Source organism: Hemicordylus capensis, chromosome 2 (assembly GCF_027244095.1).
Source record: "Hemicordylus capensis ecotype Gifberg chromosome 2, rHemCap1.1.pri, whole genome shotgun sequence".
Classification (NCBI taxonomy): Eukaryota; Metazoa; Chordata; class Lepidosauria; order Squamata; family Cordylidae; genus Hemicordylus; species Hemicordylus capensis.
This window is the reverse complement of record NC_069658.1, coordinates 395,923,335-395,946,267: the sequence shown is the minus strand read 5'-3', so window position 1 is coordinate 395,946,267 and position 22,933 is coordinate 395,923,335. Positions and strand designations below refer to the sequence as shown.

The window sequence follows — 22,933 nt, the reverse complement described above, 5'->3', positions numbered from 1 at the left end:
GCTGGAAGTGGAAACACCTATTAGATTTCTGATTTCCCTTCCCCTGTAATGACCTACTGACCTGCCAATGTTACTTCTTCAGTTCCCCACCACCACTGGAATTGCTGCCCCATAATCAGTGGATATGCCCCCTGTCTCCCCATCTCCAGATACGCCCAGACACATTATAAAGCAATCTCACCCAGGACTAATTAAAACAGAAGTCACACCATTAAATATAGGTCAAGCAGGGGCTGGCAGGTGGTCTCACCCTCTCCCTCCCCCTCTCCTACAGGGAGGCACTCAATGGTGGTGGTGGTGGTGGTGGCGGCGGCGGCAGCGGCAGCAGTGGCAGCGGCAGCAGCAACAGACAGCCAACACCAGCTTCTCACCCTGGGGGCTGTCTGGGAAGCTGGTGGTCTTTCCCTCAGCTGCAGGTCTCCAGGCAGGAAGCAGCATCTCTTTATAGGCCCAGAGCTGGCCACTCTAGTCAGATGGTGAGCTGGGACTGCTGAGTCACTCCTGGGCCCCAATCCTGCACAGGCCCCCCGCAGAGCAGCCACAGCCAGAGGCCACAGTCCCACAGGTCAATCAGGGGCTGGCAGGTGGTCTCACCCTCTCCCTCTCCTGCAGGCAGACACTCAATGGCAGCAGCAGCAACAGACAGCACTAATACCAACCTTTCACCCTGGGAGCTGTCTGGGAAGCAGGTGGTCTCTCCCTCTGCTGCAGGGCTCCTGCAATCTGAAGTTGTGTGGATGTCATTTCAGGCTTTCCCCATCAATAAATACTTATTAATTATTTCTTTTATTATCATAAGAAAAATGCCAGCATGACATACAGTATATACACACAGAGTACTATTTCCCAGGCTTGCTCAGAGGAATGAGGAAAATAACACCAGCAAAACACAGTTATTTTGACATCTTGGCAATATAGCCAGTTGGGAGAATAAGAAGCCCATCTTTCTTCCATAAATGGCTGCATCATCTAGCTGCTGCTTCATATACAAATGTTCAGAACTATTCTTGTGCTGCAGCCAAACAGAAGTGATCAGTAAATGGATGTTTTGACTTATGAATTAATATTTCTCTGGGAGGTGGAGCGACACCCATTCCTTGTCTAGTTACATCCCTGTCTCACGTACAGGAGTTTGGTTGGTTGGTTCGTTATAATGTGCAAAACCGCTGTGAGGAACTAAACAGGATATGTCCATTTTCCTACAGTGTGGCAGCTCAAGTCTTCATGGTGGTGTCACTGTTGTGCTGTTTGCTTCTTCTATGCAAGTAGATGATTACAAAGACCATGCACAGGAGGATGGGTGTTTTCAAGCCAATCGAAAGCAGAGAAGACACATAAATCAGGTAGCTGCATACAAGACACAGAATATTATTTGAGTTAGAAAAGAAAACAAAGCTCTTTCATGCCATTCTTCATTAAAAATTTGTTTTTTTAATCAGAACAATCACTGGTTCTTGAAAAAAAGGAGTCCAGCTGGTTAAAGAAAGGGGACCCTCAAAACTCACCCTATGTGAATAAGGATGGGGTTAGATTTTGCTGTGCTGCTGGGAGTCTGTGTGAAAAGCAAACGGTTTGCTTCTTCTTCTGTAGTTGCTGATGTTTCTTTAGGCTCTGAAGTAAAGGCTAAAGACAATAATTAGGCAGCATCAGAAGAAATGAAAAAGAAATTGTTTCCTATCCCAAAGGCAGTGGCAGAACCACCAGAAAAAATGGGGTCGGGGAGAAGGGGTGAAGTGCATTTGTGGGTGGGCAAACTGGGTGCATTATGGGTGGACAAGCATTTATGGGTGCCCACATATGAGATTTCTGAACCAGAATTTAGAGGGCAGGTGAGGGAGGGGCAAATTGCTTGTCTGGGAGGCATTTGCCCCTTCTGGCCCTCCCTCTGGAGCCACCCTTGCCCAAAGGAACTCACAGCCTGAAAAAGATACTAGCCAATACCCCAGGGAACAGCCATAAGAAAATGAGCTATCATGGAACGCTTAGGAACAATTGCTATCTCAGTGTTAAACAGAAGACAAGCACCACTTCAATGGTGCCTCTCCTCCCCCCCCCCCGGCATTAGCAGAGAATCTCACTCTGTACAGCAGAGCTGGGGCTGGATTTATCTACAGCAGTAGTCTCTGTGACATGGTCAGGGGCTGGTTGTTCTGTGGTTAATATTTCTTCTAGAACTGAGGTGGGGACAAAGAAAATAAAGAGGCAGCGTTCTGAACATCAGATGATTTCATTAAATATTGCTCTAATGAGATCACTGTATATCCAAAAAGGTTAAATTGTTTTATTATTGTTGAATGTGAAAAATTAACTCACATATCCTCAGATGAAGTGATGCAACACTTATTAACTAACAAACAGCTTCCAGTAGAACAAAAAGGAAATTGCCCGAACTCCAGAGGCACAAAAGACCAGCTGCTGATTGACAAAATGATTTTAGAAAATTGCAAGAGAAGAAAAACCAATCTAAGTATTGCATGAGTTGACTACAAGAAAGCCTTCGACTCATTGCCTCACACATGGATACTAAAATGTTTAGAAACAACTGGTGTCAGCAAAAACATTCAGATATTTATAAAAAAAGCAATGAGCATGTGGAGTACACCGAGACACTTGGACAGGTTAGCATTAGAAGAGGCATTTTCCAAGAGGACTCACTATCTCCTCTGTTGTTTGTAATTGCCATGACCCTACTTTCACAAATACTAAACAAAACAGGCCTTGGATACCAAACATCTAAAACATCAAGTAAAATCAACCATCTGCTGTACATGGACGATCTGAAGCTGTATGGAAAGTCCCAGTCAGAAATCGAATCACTGTTAAACACTGTCCGTATATTCAGTAGCGATATAGCAATGGAGTTTGGACAAGACAAGTGTGCTTCATTAATAATGAACAGAGGAAAAATAAGAAAAACAGAAGGAATAGAACTGCCCAATGGAAGCAAGATCAAGAACCTGGAAGAGAAAGAACCTTACAAATACTTGGGCATTCTCCAGGCTGATAACATTGCACACACTGAAATTAAAAGAAAAATTGGAAGTGAATACATCAGGAGAGTTAGAAAAATCATAAAGTCTAAACTCAATGGTGGGAACACCATACAAGCCATAAACACCTGGGCTATACCCACTATCAGATACACTTCAGGAATAATAGACTGGACCCAGGCAGAGCTAGAGACTATAGATCGTAAGACCAGGAAAATAATGACCATCAATCATGCTCTGCACCCCCGCAGTGATGTCGATAGGCTATACCTCCCTCGCAGCTCAGGTGGAAAAGGAATGCTGCAAGTCCATCAAACAGTAGAGGAGGAGAAAAGAGGCTTTGAAGAATATATCAAGGACAGTGAAGAAGATGCACTTCAAATGGTCAATAACGAGAAACTATTCAACACCAATGAAAGAAAGCAGGCCTACAAGAAAGAACAAGTCAAGAACCGAGCAGAAAAATGGAAAATAAGCCAATATTTTAATAAGCCAAAATAAGGTCAATATTTGCACAATATAAGTGGAAAATCAGACATCATCAAGACCTGGCAAAGGCTTAAGAAGGGCAACTTGAAGAAAGAAACAGAGGGTTTAATACTAGCTGCACAAGAACAGGCACTAAGAAAAAACAACAACAAACAGCAAGTGCCGCCTTTGTAAAGAAGCAGATGAAACAGTGAACCACCTAATCAGCTGTTGTAAAAAGATTGCACAGAATGACTACAAGCAAAGACATGACAAGGTAGCAGGGATGATACACTGGAACATCTGCAAAAAATACAAACTACCTGTAGCCAAAGATTGGTGGGACCATAAAATTGAAAAGGTTGTAGAAAATGAAGATGCAAAAATATTATGGGACTTCCGACTACAAACAGACAAACATCTGCCACACAATACACCAGATATAATTGTAGTCAAGAAGAAAGAAAAACAAGTTAAAATAATCGACATACCAATGCCAGGGGATAGCAGAATAGAAGAAAAAGAAATAGAAAAAATAACAAAATACAGAGATCTAGAAATTGAAATTGAAAGGCTGTGGCAGAAAAAGACCAAAGTAATCCCAGTGGTAATTGGCGCCCTGGGTGCAGTTCCAAAAGACCTTGAAGACTAGAGCACCTCAACACCATAGGGGCCACAGAAATCACCATCAGCCAATTACAAAAAGCAACTTTACTGGGAACAGCCTATATTCTGCGACGATATCTATAACAACAGCAACAACATTGACAATAAAATTCAGCCAACCCAGGTCCTTGGGAAGGACTCGATGTCTGGATAAAACAAACCATTCAATAACACCTGTCTGACTGTTTAAATAAATAAATAAACCCACTGCCAGCATTTCATTGGCTACAGATTGAACCTCAAGATAAACCAGATAAACCAGAAGGGGACCAGATAAAAAACAGACAGAAGGAAGTATTAGCTGGTCAAAGAGATCAAATAGCCAAAGGAAAGATAGCGCACACCAGGTAAGAGATTCAGCTGCATATAGGTGCTTATATGCCAATGCCAGAAGTGTCTGAGCCAAGAGAGGCGAGCTGGAGTGCTTGGTTGCTAATGAAAATATAGATATAGTGGGCATAACAGAAACATAGTGGAACAGTGTGAACCAGTGAGACACCATTATTCCTGGATATAAACTCCATAGAAAGGACAGGGAGGGGCATCTTGGAGGTGGAGTAGCACTGTCCGTTAGAGAAGGGGTAGAATCTAACAAGGTAGAAAATTTAGGAGGACCAGAGTCCTCCACAGAAACCCTGTGGGTGACAATAGAAAGCCTAAAAGGGAATGTGCTACTAGGGACATGCTCTCGCACGGGACATGATGTCACGGGCTTGCAACAATCTATTTCAACTGTGCAGGCATGCTAGAGTGCCTCACAGTTCTCAAGAGCCATTGGGCCAGATGGACAGGCCCAGTAGTTGCTCTGGCCACCGCCACCGTGGGGTGGGGGGCTGCTCGGCTCACCCCTGGACACCACCCCTCAGCCACTCACATGGCAGCTGAAATTATGATGAGGGGAAAATCAGAAGTTTGGCATGGCGGGGCAATGGCAGGGTGGGCGTTTGGTGGTGTTAGGAGCCCCCCCTGGCCATTTGGAGGCCCCCCCGGACTTTGAAGGTCACAGACCGGGGCCCCAAGGTCCAGGGGTAAGAATGCCTCTGCCTACAACTGTTCCAAATTTGATTCAAATCAGTTAGGCGGTTCACAACTTAAGTGACTTGCGCCTCAAACATTCATGCGTCTGCCATCTTGAATCATGGTGGATGGCATCACAAACTATGCAATTGAAGTGTCCCTACAGCTGCAGCAAATTTGTTTTTCATCTGCTACCTTGAACTGGGGTGGATGACATGATTCCAAACAACTCCTTTGAGGTGTCCCTATGTATCCCTACAACTGTACCTAGTTTGGTTCATATTGGTCCAGGCATTGTGTGAAGTTGATAGGGACACACACACACTCTGCCAGGTGATCTCAGAAGTATACTTTCCTTAAGGAAAGTAGGCTAAAAAATGGTGGCTGCCATTTTCAAACTCTTAAAATGTCCCTCTCCCATTTATTTTCACGCAGTAAATGTAAGCATACCCTTCGTTCTTTCAGCTGCAGTCTTATGGAGAGTTATCTGCAAGTAAGCTCTGTGGAACACAAGGGACTTACTTCTGCGCAATTGTACTAGGCTCAGGATGCAAGTGTCTCTCTCTCATGCTTTCTTCCCCTTTAGCTCTATTTGATTTTGAGTGTTTTGTGGTGTTTGGAAAAGGAACTTACCTGGAAGAACAATCATATTCACGCGGAATCCAGGATCAGCTCCTATTCTCTTTATGGCACACCAGTAAATGCCAGCGTCTTGCTGTGTGAGGCTCTCCAAACGCACAGTGAATTCTGAGAGAGTTAGATTGTCCTTGATAGAGGTTCTGCCGCCATTCACCTCTTCTTCCCTTCCAGTGGTCACAACAACTTTTTTACAAGAACCCCAATCTGCTCCTTTGCACCAGTATTTCTTATACTTCTTATATCCTTTAGCATATTTGCACACCACAGACAGCGATCTGCCACGATATCCTGTCACTGATTCAGGGCCTGTCACATCAGATGATGTACTCACTGAAAAACAGAATGAACCCAAATTCGGCGAGGTGCTCATGCCATAATCTTTGCCATATAACAGAAAACTGACACATTACAGAGGTCCAACAGCAGCTCAGCCAAAACCATGGCTCCTTTGGTTAGCGAATTACTGGGAACAGCCTATATTTTGCAATGATATCTATAATTACAAACAGTATTGCTGATAAAATTCAGCCATCCCAGGTCCTTGGGAAGGACTCGATGTCTGGATGAAACAAACCAGTCAATAACACCTGTCTGACTGTGTAAACAAGAAATAATAATAATAATTCCAAGAAGCCTTGGGAGGCTTTAAGGCTGGTTCTGCTAGTGATCCTGTTGATGCCTTGGTTCAGATTTGGAACAATGAACTTACTAGGGCGGTAGACATGATTGCTCCTAAGTGCCCTCTCTGACCTACTTCTAAATTAGCCCCTTGGTATATGGAAGAACTATGGGGGCTGAATCAGCAATGTAGACTAGGGATGTGCGAACTGGTTCGAATTTGAACCGGCCCGGTTCGGCGGTTCGATTTTGAACCAGACCGGGCTGTTCTGAATCCGAACCGGTTCGGTCCGAACCGATTCGGATCGTTTTGAACCGGTTCGGATGTGCCATAGGGCTCTATTGGTTCTGTATAAGGTGAAAAGTGTGTCCTCCAACTTTTGCTCCTGGCATCCATTTTGTGAGGCTGTTTTTCAGGCATTGCATTGGCTGCGCAATTGATCCTTTGATTGGCCAGAATGAGTCTTGCGCTCTGGTAGGCTGTTCGCTGTTGCACTGTTGAGAGCTGGCACCCTGTTGGCCGGGGGGGAGTGCAAAGGTGGGGGCTCCGAAAGGAGGGAGTTTCAAACCTATTTAAACCAAGCCTCTTGCCTGGAAAATTCTCTTTGGCTGCAGTTGTGGGATCATCATCTGATACCCTTGCTTGCCTCGTTGCTGCTGGTGTCTGTGAATCCCTTGACTGTGTGTCCTTCCTATAGTGTCTGTGTTTCTGAGTGTACCACCTTCTTGTGCTGTGCTTTCTTTTGTTCATCTGCCCTGTGTCTGTCTGTCTGTCTCTTCTCTACGTTACTTTACTTTTTTCTCAACTTTTCCCCTATTCCTGTTGTTTTTCTTCTGTTGTCCTCCTTTCCTCACCCTCCTTTATCATTTGGCTTCCCCTCCCCCACCCCCATCCATCTGCATTGCTTTAATTTATTGCTGTTATTATTTGTGCCTTGTTTTTGTTCCACCTTTGATATTCATTCAATTGGATTATTTATTGCTTCTGCTGCTACTGTTAATTTATATATTTGCTGCTTTGGTTGAATTGTTAATTAATTTGTGTGTCCATTGGCTGCTGCTCCTGCTGCCCCCCCTCTGCTCACTCCCTCCCCCCTCCCATCCACATTCCCCACCCCCACTCACCCACCCACGCTTCCTGCTGCTCTTGCTGCCCGCCTGAGTTGGGCTTTTTTTGTTCCAAGGATTTCATAGACAATTTGCCAGTTTGTTATCTATTTTGGTTCTATATTGGTCTTTCTGTCCCTCCTGAGATTTCTGCCCGTCGTTTGTTGTTTGCTGTTTGTTGCTGCCCCCTCCCTTTCCTCCCAACACTGCCCTGCCACATTGATACCCTAACCCCACCCCACCCCCCTCTGGTCTCTCTTCTTGCTGCCCCCTGACCCCAAACACCCCACCCCCTCGCTGCTACATTGAAACCTCCCACACACACCCTCTGGTCTCTTCTCCTTGGGACTGCTGCCCCCTGACCCCAAACACCCCACCCCCCTCGCTGATACATTGAAAACCCCCCCACCCTCTGGTCTCCTCCTTGGGACTGCTGCCCATGCTTCACACCCCCACCCCCTCGCTTCTACATTGAAAACACCCACACACACACCCTCTGGTCTCTTCTCCTTGGGACTGCTGCCCCATGCTTCACACCCCCACCCCCTCGCTGCTACATTGAAAACACCCCCACACACACCCTCTGGTCTCTTCTCCTTGGGACTGCTGCCCCATGCTTCACACCCCCACCCCCTCGCTGCTACATTGAAAACACCCCCACACACACCCTCTGGTCTCTTCTCCTTGGGACTGCTGCCCCATGCTTCACACCCCCACCCCCTCGCTGCTACATTGAACCCCCCCCCCACACACACCCTCTGGTCTCTTCTCCTTGGGACTTCTGCCCCCTGCCTCATACCCCCACCCCCCTCGCTGCTACATTGAAGCCCCCCCCCCCGGTCTCTTCTTCTTTGGACTGCTGCTGCTGTCCCCACCTGAATCCCCCCTCCCTGCTACATCACACCTCCACCCCCCGTGCTTCTCTCTCTCTCTCTCTCTCTCTCTCTCTCTCTCTCTCTCTCTCTCTCTCTCTCTCCCTCCCCTTCTCTCCTCATCCCTTCACTTCTTCCGACAGCTGCAGCCACACAGTACCCTACCACCACCGACCTCACCTGGTCCCTGCCATCAGTTTTTTTTTAAAGTATTTCATTTAATTTGTCTCTACTTGGGGGTGAGTTGAGCAACACAAATAGTGTTGTCTCCTCATTTCTGCCCCTCCATCGTTGACCCACCCCGGCTGCCTGTGCCCCGTGCGGCCGCCCTGTCTGTGTCCCAGCCCAGGGGTTGCTGGCTGGCGCATCTGTGACCAGCAGTGTGCGGCAGGAGAAGGACCGGAAGAAGAGGGGTTAGTCTACATGTGCAATTATGTGCACCTTTTGTTGCCCCATTTCCCTCCCTAGTTGGTGGTTTTAAATAGGGACACCTGTATTTCGAAATGCATTTGGGTGTGGGGAGGGACACTTGGAGATGTACTGTTGTTGTGTCTTGCTGAAGAAATTATTGCTGTGTTGTGTTGCATGCTTTTCTTGCAGGTTGTTTCTTGTTTTAAACAGGTTCCCCCACCCCAGGTCATTGTTGTTATGTTCTGAAGATATATGATGTGCTATCATGTGTTTTGCTTGCTTCACTTGCTTTGGGAGGAGTGGGTGGGTTTTGTGAAAGTGCAATTTCTTAAATAGGCTGCAAGGTTCATGCTTGGTACCCCAGCAATGCATTACTTGAAATCCACCCCCCCAAAACCCAATCCATCCACACACTGTGTTCAGTTCACTAAAGAAGGGTTTCCCGGGGTCATTGTTGTTATGTTCTGAAGATATATGATGTGCATGTGTTTGCTGCTTGCTTGCTTTGGGTTGAGTGGGTGGGTTTTGTGAAAGTGCAATTTGGGTTCTGTGAAAGTGCAATTTCTTAAATAGGCTGCAAGGTTGATGCTTACCCCAGCATTACTTAAAAACCACCCCCCCCCAACACAATCCACCCACACACTGTGTTCGGTTCACTAAAGAAGGGTTTCCTGGGGTCATCGTTGTTATGTTTTGAAGATATATGATGTGCCATGCCATCATGTGTTTGCTGCTTGCTTGCTTTGAGTTGAGTGGGTGGGTTTTGTGAAAGTGCAATTTGGGTTCTGTGAAAGTGCAATTTCTTAAATAGGCTGCAAGGTTAATGCTTGGTACTCCAGCATTACTTGAAATCCACCACCACCCAACCCAATCCACCCACACACAGTGTTCAGTTCACTAAAGAAGGGTTTCATTTGATTTTCAGGTTCCCAAGCTTTGACTGCGTCCCCCCCCCCGGTAGGTGCTGTGCCCTACCCCCATCCATTCTCCTCATAATAATACACAGACTTGCCCCCCACCCCAGATCTACTCCACCTAACTGGCCGTGCCACCCCCCCCAGGGGTCCACCCTTCCCCCAAATTTAAAAAAAACCCATCCCCATCCCCAATTGGCTTAACACCTGACCCACCCCAATTTCAAAAGGTTACCCTCCCCCTCACTTCAATTGGCTTTCTCCCCCACATCAAAAAGTCTTCCCTTCCCCCCAGTTGGCTTTTTCCAATCAGATTTTCCTCCCACCACCTCCCAATTAATTGGCTTCTTTTGCCCCTTACCACCCCTTCCAAATTATTATTTTTTGCCCCTTTCTGGCCTTCCTCGTAAAGTCTCCCTCCTTTAGAAAAAACCTAACATGTCTGAGCAACGCGAGCGCCGTGTTGCAGGCAGGGCTCACAGAAGGTTGCCAGGAAGAGGTGGGAGAGGCCAGGTGCGGGCTGTGCCTGCGGCAGCTGTGGCACAGAGAGTAGGGAGAGGACGCGGGGAGCCTGAGGATACCCCGGTCCTCCCCATAACACAAATCTTTGCCCCAGCTCCGGGTTTTGTCCGCAGGCTCGATTTCCCCCAGCCTGCTGCCGGCAATCTCAGCAGAGGCAGAGGCACTGGGGCTGTGGCGGGACCCTCCTCGGCGGCACCAGGTGCTGCTGGGGCACCACTAGTGGTAGTGGTGGAGGAGTCTGTTGGTGTGGGAGAGCAGGTAGAGGGCAGTGAGGATCTTACGGCTGGCAGCGATGCAGCCAGGTTCTCCCTCCCTCTTGGGGCCCTTCCCCCTATCCTTTCACCGCTCAGTGGGTTCCCCCCTCATGAAGCCCACCACTCTGAGGAACGGTCTGCCGAGGTGGTGGAGGAAAGGCCTGCCTCTCCTCTGCCAGTGGAGCCGGGCCCTTTCTCTCGCGTGGAGGGTGGAAGGGGTGGGTTTGGTGGCAGCAGTGGGCAGGCAGCGGCAGCCACACACCCCAGGACTGCAGCCACCCAGCCAAAAGATGCTTAAGACAGCGCCCAGGGCGAAGGAGGCCAAGGGCAGAGGCGTATGGGAGCATTTTGAGATCCCTGAAAATGCCCCATTCCATGCCCGCTGTGTCCACTGCAGGGTGTAGGTCAGCTGTGGCAAGGATGCGAAGCACCTGGGTATGACACCCATGTGGAGGTACATAGCACGTTACCACCCAGGTCTCCTTGGCCAGGCTGGCAGCGCTAGTGCGCCTTGTGCACCTGCCACTGGCAGACAAGGGCAGTGTGCCTGAGCCAGCCAAAAAGCAGGCTACACTGCCAGTCCAGCGGTGGACACAGGTGTCGGGCAGCCAGCGTACTGTTCGTGTGGATCATCATCACCTCACCCGCCTCATAGGGGAGATGATTTCCACCGGTGACCAGCCATTTCAGGTGGTCGAGAACTCCAGTACCTGGTGCCCGAATACATCATCCCCTCAAGGACCACGTTCAGCCGGAACGTGGTCCCCTCCCTGTACCGCAAGTGAAGGGAGCTCGTGTCGGCCGGGCTGCATGCGGCTCCGGCGGGCACCAGCGTGCATTTCATGACTGACCTCTGGACCAGTGTCAGTGGGATACACGCTGCTTTCCTGGCCCTCATTGCCCACTGGTGGGGACCAGAGAGTGAGAGGACCTCCTTGGGCGATGCTTCCGGTTCTGGCACGGCTCCTGATGCACTATGGCACAGGTGGGCTGTTCTGCACGTGGAGACAATGGACACGAGGCACACCAGGGAGGAGGTGGCGGCCGTACTCAACAGCCAGATAGAGGAGTGGATTGGCGCGTGTCCACACCTCTCCAGGGGATTCATTGTCACTGACAATGGATCCAACGTTACCGCCACTGTCAAGACAGTCATGGGCTGTGTGAACATACGGTGTATGGCACACACGCTCCATCTGACCATCAGGGACGCCCTCGGCCTTAAGGAGCTGAAGGCGTTCCAGGAGAAGGGCCGCCCCCCCAAGGTGCTGCTGCTGCCATGCTCATTGAGAAGGTTCGCAAGCTGGCCGCCCACTTCCACCACAGCGAGAGGTCCAGGAGACTGCTTCGCCAGAAGCAGGATGACCTTGGGCTTCCTCGCCATCTCATCGCTACGGATGTGGAGATGTGGTGGAACTCCACATTCCTCCTGTTCCAGCGCCTGTTGGAGCAGGAGAGAGCCCTTGGAGCCCTGGCGAGGGACGAGTCCTTGGCCGTTTGTGACCTCTTGAACGCTGAGTGGAAGCAGATGTCCGAGGTGGTGTCGGCACTCAAGCCCTTCCAGCTTGCCATGAAAGGCTTGTGTGCCGACATCACTCTCTTGAGCCAGGCGCTGCCCACAGCTCTGGGTCTGGAGAAGCTGATGGGCGAACTCCAGACTTCTCTGACCACGGCAGAGGGTCGTGCTCTGGCTGGGAGGCTGAAGTCTGGTGTGGCCAAGCGGCTCGTTGGGGAGTTGGGGAGCAGGGAGGAGTATGTCCTCGCTTGTCTCTGCAACCCAGCCATCAAGGGCAATGTTGTTAGTGCCGGCGACTTGCCCGGGTGGAGGGACCTCCTGGTACAGAAGGTGAGGGAGGAGGAGGCCACTAGGGCCCGCAGAAACCAGGAGGTTGGTAGTGGTGCGGGGGCAGCCCCCGCCGCCCAATCCGCACCCAGCAGTAGCGTGGGCGGCCAGCCGGCGTCAGCTTCCCCTTCCCCTCCCTTTTCCCAGTCCAGCAGCGTGGCATCCCAGGCAGCGCCAACACAGCAGCCACTTGCTCCCGCCACGAGATCCGCCCAGTGGTTTCAGCGGGTGTAACTTGGCGCCTTGCCTGGTGTGCGGGAGGCTCGACCTGCCAGGCCCCCCTCCAGTGCTGAGCAATGTGTTGCGCAGTACTTGGAGGAGCCTGTGGAGGAAGATGGCATGGACTGCACACAGTTCTGGGTGACCCGCCGCCAAGTCTGGCTGGACCTGGCGGCGGTTGCTGTGCGCCTCCTCTCCTGCCCCCCAACCAGTGTCCAGAGCGAGCAGGTGTTTTTACATGCTGGGGACGTGGTGACACCCTCTCGCTCCCGCTTGGATGCTGGTCTGGTGGAGCATCTGGTCTTCCTCAAGATCAACCTCCCCCTGCTGGGCTACCCCAAGCTGGAGATTGAGCTGGGTGAGCGATTACCATGGTTGCCCCATGGTTGGTCACCTGCCTGGCTCATCCTCTGCGCTCATCCCTCCCCTCCCCCCTTCCACCTCTAGCTGAGCTGACGTGACGGATGCTGAGCCGTGCCAGTCAAGTCGCAGCATGCAGTGCCCACACAAATGCAGTGGTAGTAGTAGTAGTAGTAGTGCTGCAACTGGCCAAATGTTTACAACACCCACGCCCACCTAAAAAGAAACCCAATGTTGACCAGCACAGGCCCTTATCTCTCCACCTGTCAGCATCTGGGGACCTGGCGTGGGCACGGCACACACACCCAAAGTAGCACAGCCCTAATAGTACTAGACTTTCAGTGGCAGCAACGGGTATACGTTCTGTAAATATGTAAATAAGTATGTAAATAAACATGTAAAATTTTTTTTTAAAAAAAATCTCATGTTAAAATCAACCCTCAAAATTTTGCAAAAATCATACTGGTAACAAAGGAATAATAAAATGACTGCTGAATAAATTGATTTTCTGGAAAAGGTTACCCCAAAAAATGTGTGGGGTGTTGGTTTACATAAAAAATGAGTTTAATATGTTTTTAATGCTACCCCACTTCCTTGCTTCACGAATGAATTATCATCTTATGTTCTTGATTATGGTCACGGTTGATGCTGGCTGATGGCGAAAAAAACACAAACCATCATAATAGCAATGAACTGGCTGCCAACACAACATATTGATTGATACCTATTTATTGCTTGCTTTGATTGTCTGTGTCTGGGTTTTTTGGGGGAGGGGGGGAATTGGGTCTGTGTGTGTCTCTGCATGTGTGTGTGGTGCAGGCTGTTTCTTTCTGTTGTGTCTGTCTATCTGTGTGAATGGATGCCTAGCACTGTCTGTGTGTGTGGGTGCTTGCTGTGTAGTGTGCTGTCTTCTGTCTGTGCTGTGTGTGTCTGTCTACATGTTTTTTCCCTCCCTCCCCCCATCCCTCCCTCCATCCCTCCCCTCATCCTCCCTCCTTCCTCTTTCTTCATCACCCTCCATCCTCCCTTCCACACCCATCTCACCTGCCCCTGATCTGGCAAGCTGATGAGAATCTGGTCTCTCCCACCGAAGCACACACATCACGTGTGTGCATAATATGTGGCTGACCAACTCTGAGCCGGACCCTCCTCCCCCTTCAATCCCCTCTGCTTCATCCCTCTCCCCCTCCCCTCCCTCCCCCCTCCCCTCCCTCCCCCCTCCTAGCTAGCAGCACACACACACACACACACACACAACACAGTGGCAAACACCAGTACACTTGCACTCACACTGGTGCCACCACCTGCCTTGGGCCTCTCTGTGTCCTAGAGCAAATGTGTGGTGGACCAGAGAACCATTTCTTTCCCCAAGTAAGGCAAAAGGCATGCACTCATTGCGCACACGAAGAAGAGATGAAGACAAGAGACAACCAGCAGCAGGTGAGTGTTGTGTTGCTTGCCAATGCCATTGCCCATGCTCAATGCTCTGAGTCTGCTCTAACTAACTATCATCCTCACGCAGCACAGCTCAGCTCAGTTGCACTCACTGCACTATGTAGACAGACACTACAGACACACTGGTGGTGGTAGTCCTGAATTTTGACTTTCAAATCTGTGCTAGAATTGCCTCGCCTCCTCCTGCCTGTAATTGTGCCCTCTCCCCTTGCAGTTGTGTCCTCACGGGTTGGCGTGCGTGCACCGTCTACTTAGCTCTCCTCTTGTTGGCTTGGCTTTCTAGGCACTGGCTGGCAGCAGCTGTTGGCTGTGTGCTATGCTCAGGCTGTGGTGCGTGTGACTGGCAATGTTGGTGTAGCACTGCACTGGTAGTGGTAGTAGTAGTAGTAGTTGTTGTTGCTGGGCTGGCTGCTGGACTGTGCTGACTCTGCGCTAGGTCTGGTTTGGATCGGTCCTCTGGCCTGCCTGGATGCCTTCTTGGCCTTTTCATTCTCAGATCAAAACTCAGATGTAGGGTGTGTGTGCATCATCCATGGAGGGGAGGAGGAGCAGGTTGGCTGCTTCTGTCTGTCTGTGGTGGCCTCATTGGCAGGCACTGAGTGAGGCGGTGGTTTCTTTGGGCATCACATCATCCATCATGCAGAGCAGCAGGTCTGCTGCTCTGCTCCGCCTCCTGCTTCTTCTCTGTGTGTGTGCTGTGCTGTGTTGCTCCACTGCTGCTGCTGGCAGGCAGAAGCAGCAGTGGCCTTTTTGTTAGATCAGAGAGTCAATTGCTGGTGTCTGTCTGTGTGTTATCTTAGTTGCTTGGGTAGGCGATAGGTAAGGTGGACTGACTGGGTGTTACGTGTTAGGGCACCCAGAGAGGGGCAAAAAATCTGGGATGGCAATTGATGGGTGCCCCTAGTATTCTTGGTGAATGGGGATTTGGGGCAGCCCCGGACCCGCCTCTGTGGGGTGGCAGCACCCCCGAAGTGGGTCTGGGGCCATGGGAAAAATGGCCTCAGTCCCTCCCCGGATGGATAGGAGTGATGGTTTTTTTAAATTAGGATTTCCTAAGGCATTAAATAACTATCTCTTTTAGAGCTTGCTGGCTTTACCTTTCACCCACTGACACACATTCTGTTCTTTCCAATTAGATATTATTTAATGCCTTAGAAAATCTTAATAAAAAAACCCATCACTCTATCTATCCGGGGATGCTCCGGAGGGACTGAGGCCATTTTTGCCATGGCCCCAGACCCACTTTGGGGGTGCTGCCACCCCACAGAGGCGGGTCCGGGGCTGCCCCAAATCCCCATTCTATCCAATGGGAATTCCTCCCCCCCAAATTCGCCAATAATACTAGGAGCAACCAATTGCCTTGGGATTTTTGGGGTGGAGGACACCCATGGGTGCCTACCACCCACCCCAGCTTTTTGTCCCTAAGTGCTCCACATAGGGAGTTATGGGCAAAACTTGAAAATATTTTTAAAATTTGTAAAAAATCAGAGTGAGGTCCAATCGATTTGAGGTTTGGATGGTAGGTGGAACACAAGGTCAGCTTTCATCCTAGCTACTTTTAGAGGTCCGAACCAGTCCGAAACAGTTCGGTTCGAATTCAAACCGGTTCGGATTCAAACCGACCCAGGGTGTGGTTCGGACAAATCAAAACTGAACCACCACCCCCGGTTCGAACCCGGTTCAGATTCAAACTGAACCGGGTGAACCGGTTTTGTGCACATCCCTAATGTAGACAGCTTGAGCACAAGTGGAGAAAGATTCCGTTTGAATCCGACAGATCACAACACAGAATGCATTTGAAGATCTGTGTTCTGGCAAGCAATGCATGCAGCAAAGAAACAGTTCTTTTCTGCCTGCTTTGCTTCTGCAAGCTCAAACCAGTGGAGTGGTCTAGGGTTGTGAGAGGGCTAGTACATGCCCCTCCTCCTCTGAATGAGTATTTAGATCCATCAGTTACCCATTGTGACATTTTTAAATGAATTTTTTTGCAGATAAAATCTCTCATATTCAAGCTGAACTAGACTCTAAAGTTACTGCAGAGTCTATTGTGGAGGTGTCCAGCAGCTTCTCTTGTGTGGCTAAATTGGATTTGTGATTCCCAGGGATGTGGGCAAGATGTAGAATTATGCTAGCTTTGTGATAGTAGTGATGCATAAAGTACTTGGCTAACTTGCAAGTTATAAAATGTAGAAACAAGAAACAATATATTAATGTTCAATATTGTAATAACTGGCTGAACCGCAAGCTCTTAAACAATGTACCAATTTGTACTAGCTCACTTCTGTAACCCAATGAGCCATGTGATCTTGACAAATTGGAATGCTTAGGTAGTACTTACGAACGGTATGTATGGAGGAACGCATGAGTGAGCAACATGAAGAGTGCCCCTAGTCCCACTCCCTCTCTAACACAGACAATGTTTGGAAAGACGCCAAGGCCCGAAGAATCGGTGAGAACCAGGGAGGACTGCCAGTGACGTTGCAAGGGAAGAAAGAGCTGAAGGAGACAGGATGAGTACGTCTTGTAATCACAGAGATGAAAGTGGGCTGCAAATGTACCAACCGGAACTGGACTGGAAACTTCCCTTTATAAGTCAGGCAGGAAACCAGAAGACCCCTGAGTAGCACTAACATCCCAAGCGAGGCCTCTATGCTTCTTCCAACACCCCTTTCAAAGACTGATCACCTTTGGAGTGGGGCTAGGTGAGTATGGCTTCCGAATTCAGCCACTTTCGGTGGCTTCCGAATTCAGATATCCTACCGGATACTAACTAGTACAAAAACTGTGGTGCTAACGAAGTCTTTATATATCTTATATTTATATATCTATGTAATTATACTGTTTAATGGCATATTTTGAGAAGCGTTTTGTAGTGTTTCCCCTCCACACGTATAATTGGTCATTAAGATATTGCAGCACTACTCCCTTCCTGATTAGAGAGTGAGAACATCTGTGGGCTGTTGTAAGATATATAAAAACTTCGTTAGCACCACAGTGTTTGTACTAGTTAGTATCCGGTAGGATATCTGAATTCGGAAGCCACCGGGTAGTGCAGGGGCACTATTGGAAGAGTGTAAATGTAAGTAAATATTTTTTTGGTTTGTACAACCCCCTAAGTTTGAACAACTTGTTGAAAGTATTGTGTACTGATATATGTTCTATTACACGTTTAGCTCTTTTTCTCCTGGTGAAGCCCTGCGTTTGAAGGAAGAAACAGGTTTATATAGCCTAGGACACCTGTTGAGCAAAGGAACAATACCTTTTGGACATCTTCTGGATAGAGAACATCCAGGTTCAATACCTTCAGGATAAAGATCATTCACCTAAGGAGCTACGTTTTGCACAGGGAGTTGGCTCAGGACCCAAGTGCTGGGAAGAAGTATGAACTATTTGTGGGACGATAGCTGGAAAAAATTTACCAACAATTTTGGAACAAATCATTAACAAACTCGGTTTGGAAGAACTCCTTATTTGTTATTAACAGTCAGTGGATCTACATATTTTCATCTATTCCTACCATTATTATGGGGAGTTAATTTTGACTTTTCCAGTGTTTGTTGCTTCTCTATATTCATGTATTACAATTCTTGCATGTTTGATGTTTAATATAGATTTGTTACACGGTCATTCTATTATTCATTTTATGGTTCATCACTACCAGCTTGGACAATCTACTGTCCATCCGCCATCACCACTGGGGGTGTTCGGTTGTTTGTGTCATCACACAGATCAGTCCTCTTGCTGATCCATCCAGCTTGCCTTGCCCCTATAGGAAGCTGGACCCACAGAGAACCCCTTCTTGTGGGCACCTCTCTCTCTACTTATCTCCACAACTCTCCTGCTTCCCCGCCATGCTGAGGAGCAAGATTCTGCAGCCCAGAAGTCCCATTGTCCAGATCAGGTGAAGGTGAACACTTGCCCTGCTCTTGGGCCCCCGTTTATCTTTTTCTTAAATCTAAGCTCCCCCGCCCCGCCCCCGCCACCCACCAAGCCTCTTTCTCTTGCCACCTGGGGTCTTACACAATTAGACTCTAAGCTAAAATGGCTCATTGCAGTTGATTCATTTAGAAACATATTTTTATTAGACTTCAAGTTTATATGCCTCATTGTAGTTAAATGTATTTGTGATGATATTGCCTTAACCATATATTTCTCTCTTGTATGTACCCCCTCCTACAATAAAAATCTTTTTATTTTGAAACTATATCCAGTCTCAATCCAGTTATTTTTTTGAGTCCAAATGTTTGCAAAAATTAAAACTGGTGGAGCTGACCCCCTTAAGAGCTAATTCCCCCACAAAGCCCAAACATTGGGGTGCTGACCAAACACCCCTGGGCTAGTTCCATTAACACCCCATACTGTCTCCAATGCTTTTAAACATCTACACGAAACCGCTGGGAGAGATCATCAAGGGATTTGGTGCAGGGTGTTATCAGTGTGTTGATGACACCCAGATCTATTTCTCCATGTAAACTTGATCAGGAAATGACCTAACTTCTCTAAATGCCTGCCTGGAGACAGCTATGGGCCGGATGACGGAGAACAAACTAAAGCTGAATCCCGTCAAGACGGAAGTACTCATTGTGAGTGGTTGAGATTTAGGAAGTGGTTTAGATCTGCCTGTTCTGGACTGGATTGCACTCCCCTGGAAAGAGCAGGTACGTAGTCTGGGAGTACTTCTGGACCCAAACCTCTCCCTGATTTCTCAGGTTGAGGAAGTGCCCAGGAGTGCTTTCTATCAGCTTTGGCTGATTTACCAGCTACATCCATTTCTGGAGATAACGACCTTAAAACAGTGTTGCAAATGCTGGTAACATCCAAACTCTGTGTTGGGCTGCCTTTGTATGCAGTTCAAAAACTGCAGGTAGTACAGAATGCAGCAGGCAGGATGGTCTCTGTGGTTCCCCAAAGAGATCACATTACACCCATTTAAAAAGAACTATGCTGGCTGTCAGTAACTTCCAAGCGAAATACAAAGTGCTGGTTATCTATATATATAATTCTCTAAGGCATACCCGTGGCTAATCCTGTGTGTGGCAGTTCTTGTGAGAATTTGTGAGCAGAAGCACCATGGTGATTGGGCAGTGGAGATTCTGCATGCAGATGGGGAGGAGGAGCCTGTGGCACCGTGGTGATTGGTCAGTGGTGACTCCATATGCAGATAGGAAGAAGGAGCCTGTGATGGTTAAGGTCAGTTGGAATGCAACTGTTACTGGTCAGAAAACGTTCTTGATTGTAGAGGAGAGGAATCTATCTATCTATCTATCTATCTATCTATCTATCTATCTATCTATCTATCTAAAAGGATAGTGGGCAGTGGCCTGTGAAGAAAGGGGTCATGAGGGAGGAAAGAGCCCCTTCAGGTGAAGGAGGCTGCCAGTGTGTGAATTAGATGAGGAAACAAGATGAATAAGATCTGTTAAATTAGGAAGTGGGGGGGGGGGGAGAGAGAGAGAAGGGAGGGGAAGAGAGAAAGAAGGCAAAATGAGGGATGGGCCCGAGCCTGTCAGTGGCCTGAGGGGAACGAGCAGCCATGGAGTCACCTATTGGCAGCAGGAAGGACCCAGTCAACCACTGCTGCTGTTTGGGGCTACCGAGGCCATTGGCGGAGGGAGGCAGGCAGGTAAGGGACGGGCCTGGGCCTGTCAGCAGCCTGAGGGGAATGACAGCCATGGCAGTGGTGGCAGTGAGGAAGGGCCCGGTCAACCGCTGCCACTGCTTCTGTGGGGAGGAGCAGGAGTGGGGCTCAGCTGAGGGTGGGGAGGTTTCTGGGGATAGGGGGCTGCAGCTTGGCCAATAGGCACCAGCAATGCTGCAGCTTCAACTAACACAAGGGAGGGAGAGGAGGGGAGGGGAGGGGAGGGGAGGGGGGAGTAAAGGGATGGAGGAGTGACTAAGAGGGGATGGAAGCAACTGGATGGAGGAGAAGGAGGAGCAGGACTGAGGCACAGGTAAGAGTGGAGAGATCTCTGAGCTAAGGGGGATGTGGCAGGGGTTGAGGGGAGCAATCAGGTACTAGCTCGCAGATGCTCTGAGTGGGTCAAGCTAGTTACCTCTAAGGCCCTAAACAGCTTGGGTCTGAGGTATTTAAGAGAGAGCCTTCTTCATCATCAACCCCACCGCCTGTTAAGATCATCTGAGGAGGTCCAGTTGCAGCTGTCACCAACTCAGTTGGTGGCGACTCAAAACTGGGCCTTTTCTAGAGTTGCCCTGGGACTCTGGAACGTGCTTTCTAACAAAATCAGGGTTTCCCCTTCTCTGGATGTTTTTAAGAAGGACCTAGAAACATTTACTCAGCCTTTTGGTTTATAGTTTTAAAGCCTTCCAAAAGTGACACCTTCAAAAAGTGACATTTTTGTTTTCCAAGGCTGACATCCAGACTAAATTATTCATGAGTTGTCCTGTTGAAATTAAGTAGTCCTTTAGAGTAACTCCTCAGTAACTCAGTCTGGATATCAGCCCATGTCTTGTTCTACAATGTGCCTCAAACCTTCTGCCGTTGCCTCAGGGGCATCACAAGCTCCGAAGGGATCTGTGTTCAAGGTCTGAACAGGCTTCCCACCTTTTTTGCTTCATGCCTTTTTCTCCAGCGCCTTCCTGCTATGGGGTGCCAGGCAGCAAACATCTGCCACTGATGCCACCTGGGAGATCCAGGGATCAGCACAGACCCATGCTGACTTCCAGAACTCTCGGGTGGAATTTAGTGCCAGCAGTAAGGCTGGAGGAACCCCCACACACACACCGCCGCCACAACCAACTCATCTGCTCTGTCCTAATGCAGATTAAAGGGAAGATAAAAATAAAACAACCCTTCAAGGATCAAGCTGCAACTGGGAGCATGGGTTGAAAGGAAAACCTGTAGTTCGTCAGGGGCATCTCTGTGGCCTACAAAGACTGGGGGGGCCCTCCGGCCACCACTCCACCACTGCCCCTGCACAGTTCGAATATATCAAATATAACCACGCCTGCGCAGTTTGAATAGATCTCCGCAAGCCTACGAAGTCTGCCTGCTCCACAGTGGGGGTAGGCCTGCTCGGCTCACATACAACCCCCCCCCCCCGCACATGGCAGCTAGAATTACAGAAAAGCTGCTGTTCAGCGTGGCTGGACCTCGCGGTGGCAAGGGGGATTCTCGTTGCAGGGTGGGGGGCTAGTGGCAGCAGCCAGGTGTCGAAATCACCTAGGTGCACCACTGTACATATAAAGCCAGAATGGGACAATTAATTCGTATTTGTTGATGACAAGTACTTTGTGGTGGTTCCATGTATCTCTTCCTTTACGCTAATGCCATTATTATTCCTTTTTTACACAGTCAGACAGGTGTTATTGACTGGTTTGTTTTATCCAGACATCGAGTCCTTCCCAAGGACCTGGGATGGCTGAATTTTATTGTCAATGTTGTTGCTGTTATAGATATCATCGCAAAATATAGGCTTTATATTAATACAATGAATAATATTGCATTTATTTATTTATTTATTTGTTTGTTTGTTTTACATTTTATATCCCGCTCTTCCTCTAAGGAGCCCAGAGCAGTGTACTAAATACTTAAGTTTCTCCTCACAACAACCCTGTGAAGTAGGTTAGGCTGAGAGAGAAGTGACTGGCCCAGAGTCACCCAGCAAGTCTCATGGCTGAATGGGGATTTGAACTCGGGTCTCACTGCCACAGAGAAGAGCCAGAAAGGCTCCAAAAGACTCCAGATCCTGCCTGCTCTCACTGCCCACCAAACAGCAGCTGAAGAGCTGAGAGCACAGCCTGTGCCTGTGTGGCAAATTAAGCAGCTGTTCAGCAGGGTCAGGCGGCATCCAAGATGGGGGCATGCTTTTGAGCCCACTGGACCATTTTGCCCTCTGGTATGCCCCCAGACAGACCCTGTCCCAGAGTAGCCCCACAGCCCCACTGAAACTCCATAGGAGGTGCCCACAGCTGCAGCCCACCCCTTCTCCAGTGACCCCTGTTCTTAATGGAATACGTCCACTCAATTGTAGGGCAGCACCTCCATCCTCTCTTCTGCACTTTCCATAGTAGCTGTCCACACCTATTGAAGAAGTCCTGCCCTACATGTCAATATCTATGACTTTGGTACAACTTTCATATTTTCCTTACCTGGAATGAACACCCAAGCAAGGAGAAACAATGTCCTCAGTATCCTCATAGCTCTCTTTCGGAACTATTCGGAAGTAAAGGACGATTCACATCTCCCAAGACGCTGAAGACAGCCTCACCGCGTTGTGGATTACAGGGGCTGGAAGGCAAGTTCTGAAACTCACTGGCTAGATAACTGATTGACTTCCTCTGAAAATGAAAGAAGGAAGGATTTTCAATGTCATCATCTTCCTTCTGCTTTCTGCTGTGGTTTATTTCTAGTTTAGTTATAGTTTATTTCTAGGGATTTGCGTTTTGTTTTGGATACAAAATGTTTTGTGTACAAAACAGGCCATTTTGGCTGTTTTGTAGCCAAAACAAAACACCCAATGCTCAAAACAGAAAATTTTCTAGCCAAAACAAAACGTACCTGTTTTGGATACAAAACATTTTGTTGTTTCGGCTGTTTTGGAACTCTATTTTGCAATCA

The 22,933-nt window shown here is 48.6% G+C and overlaps 1 protein-coding gene across 1 annotated transcript; it reads right to left on the bottom strand.

The window, feature by feature from the left end:
* Nucleotides 1-767: 767 nt before the first annotated feature.
* On the bottom strand, nucleotides 768-22,593 carry LOC128346646 (CMRF35-like molecule 3). The gene is made up of 4 exons (XM_053300145.1): nucleotides 22,465-22,593; nucleotides 5,775-6,110; nucleotides 1,506-1,623; nucleotides 768-1,347 (listed from the first exon to the last, which is right to left on the bottom strand). Exons 1-4 carry the CDS (start codon nucleotides 22,511-22,513, stop codon nucleotides 1,215-1,217), a joined length of 636 nt encoding a protein of 211 aa, XP_053156120.1. The 5' UTR covers nucleotides 22,514-22,593; the 3' UTR covers nucleotides 768-1,214.
* Nucleotides 22,594-22,933: the final 340 nt, after the last annotated feature.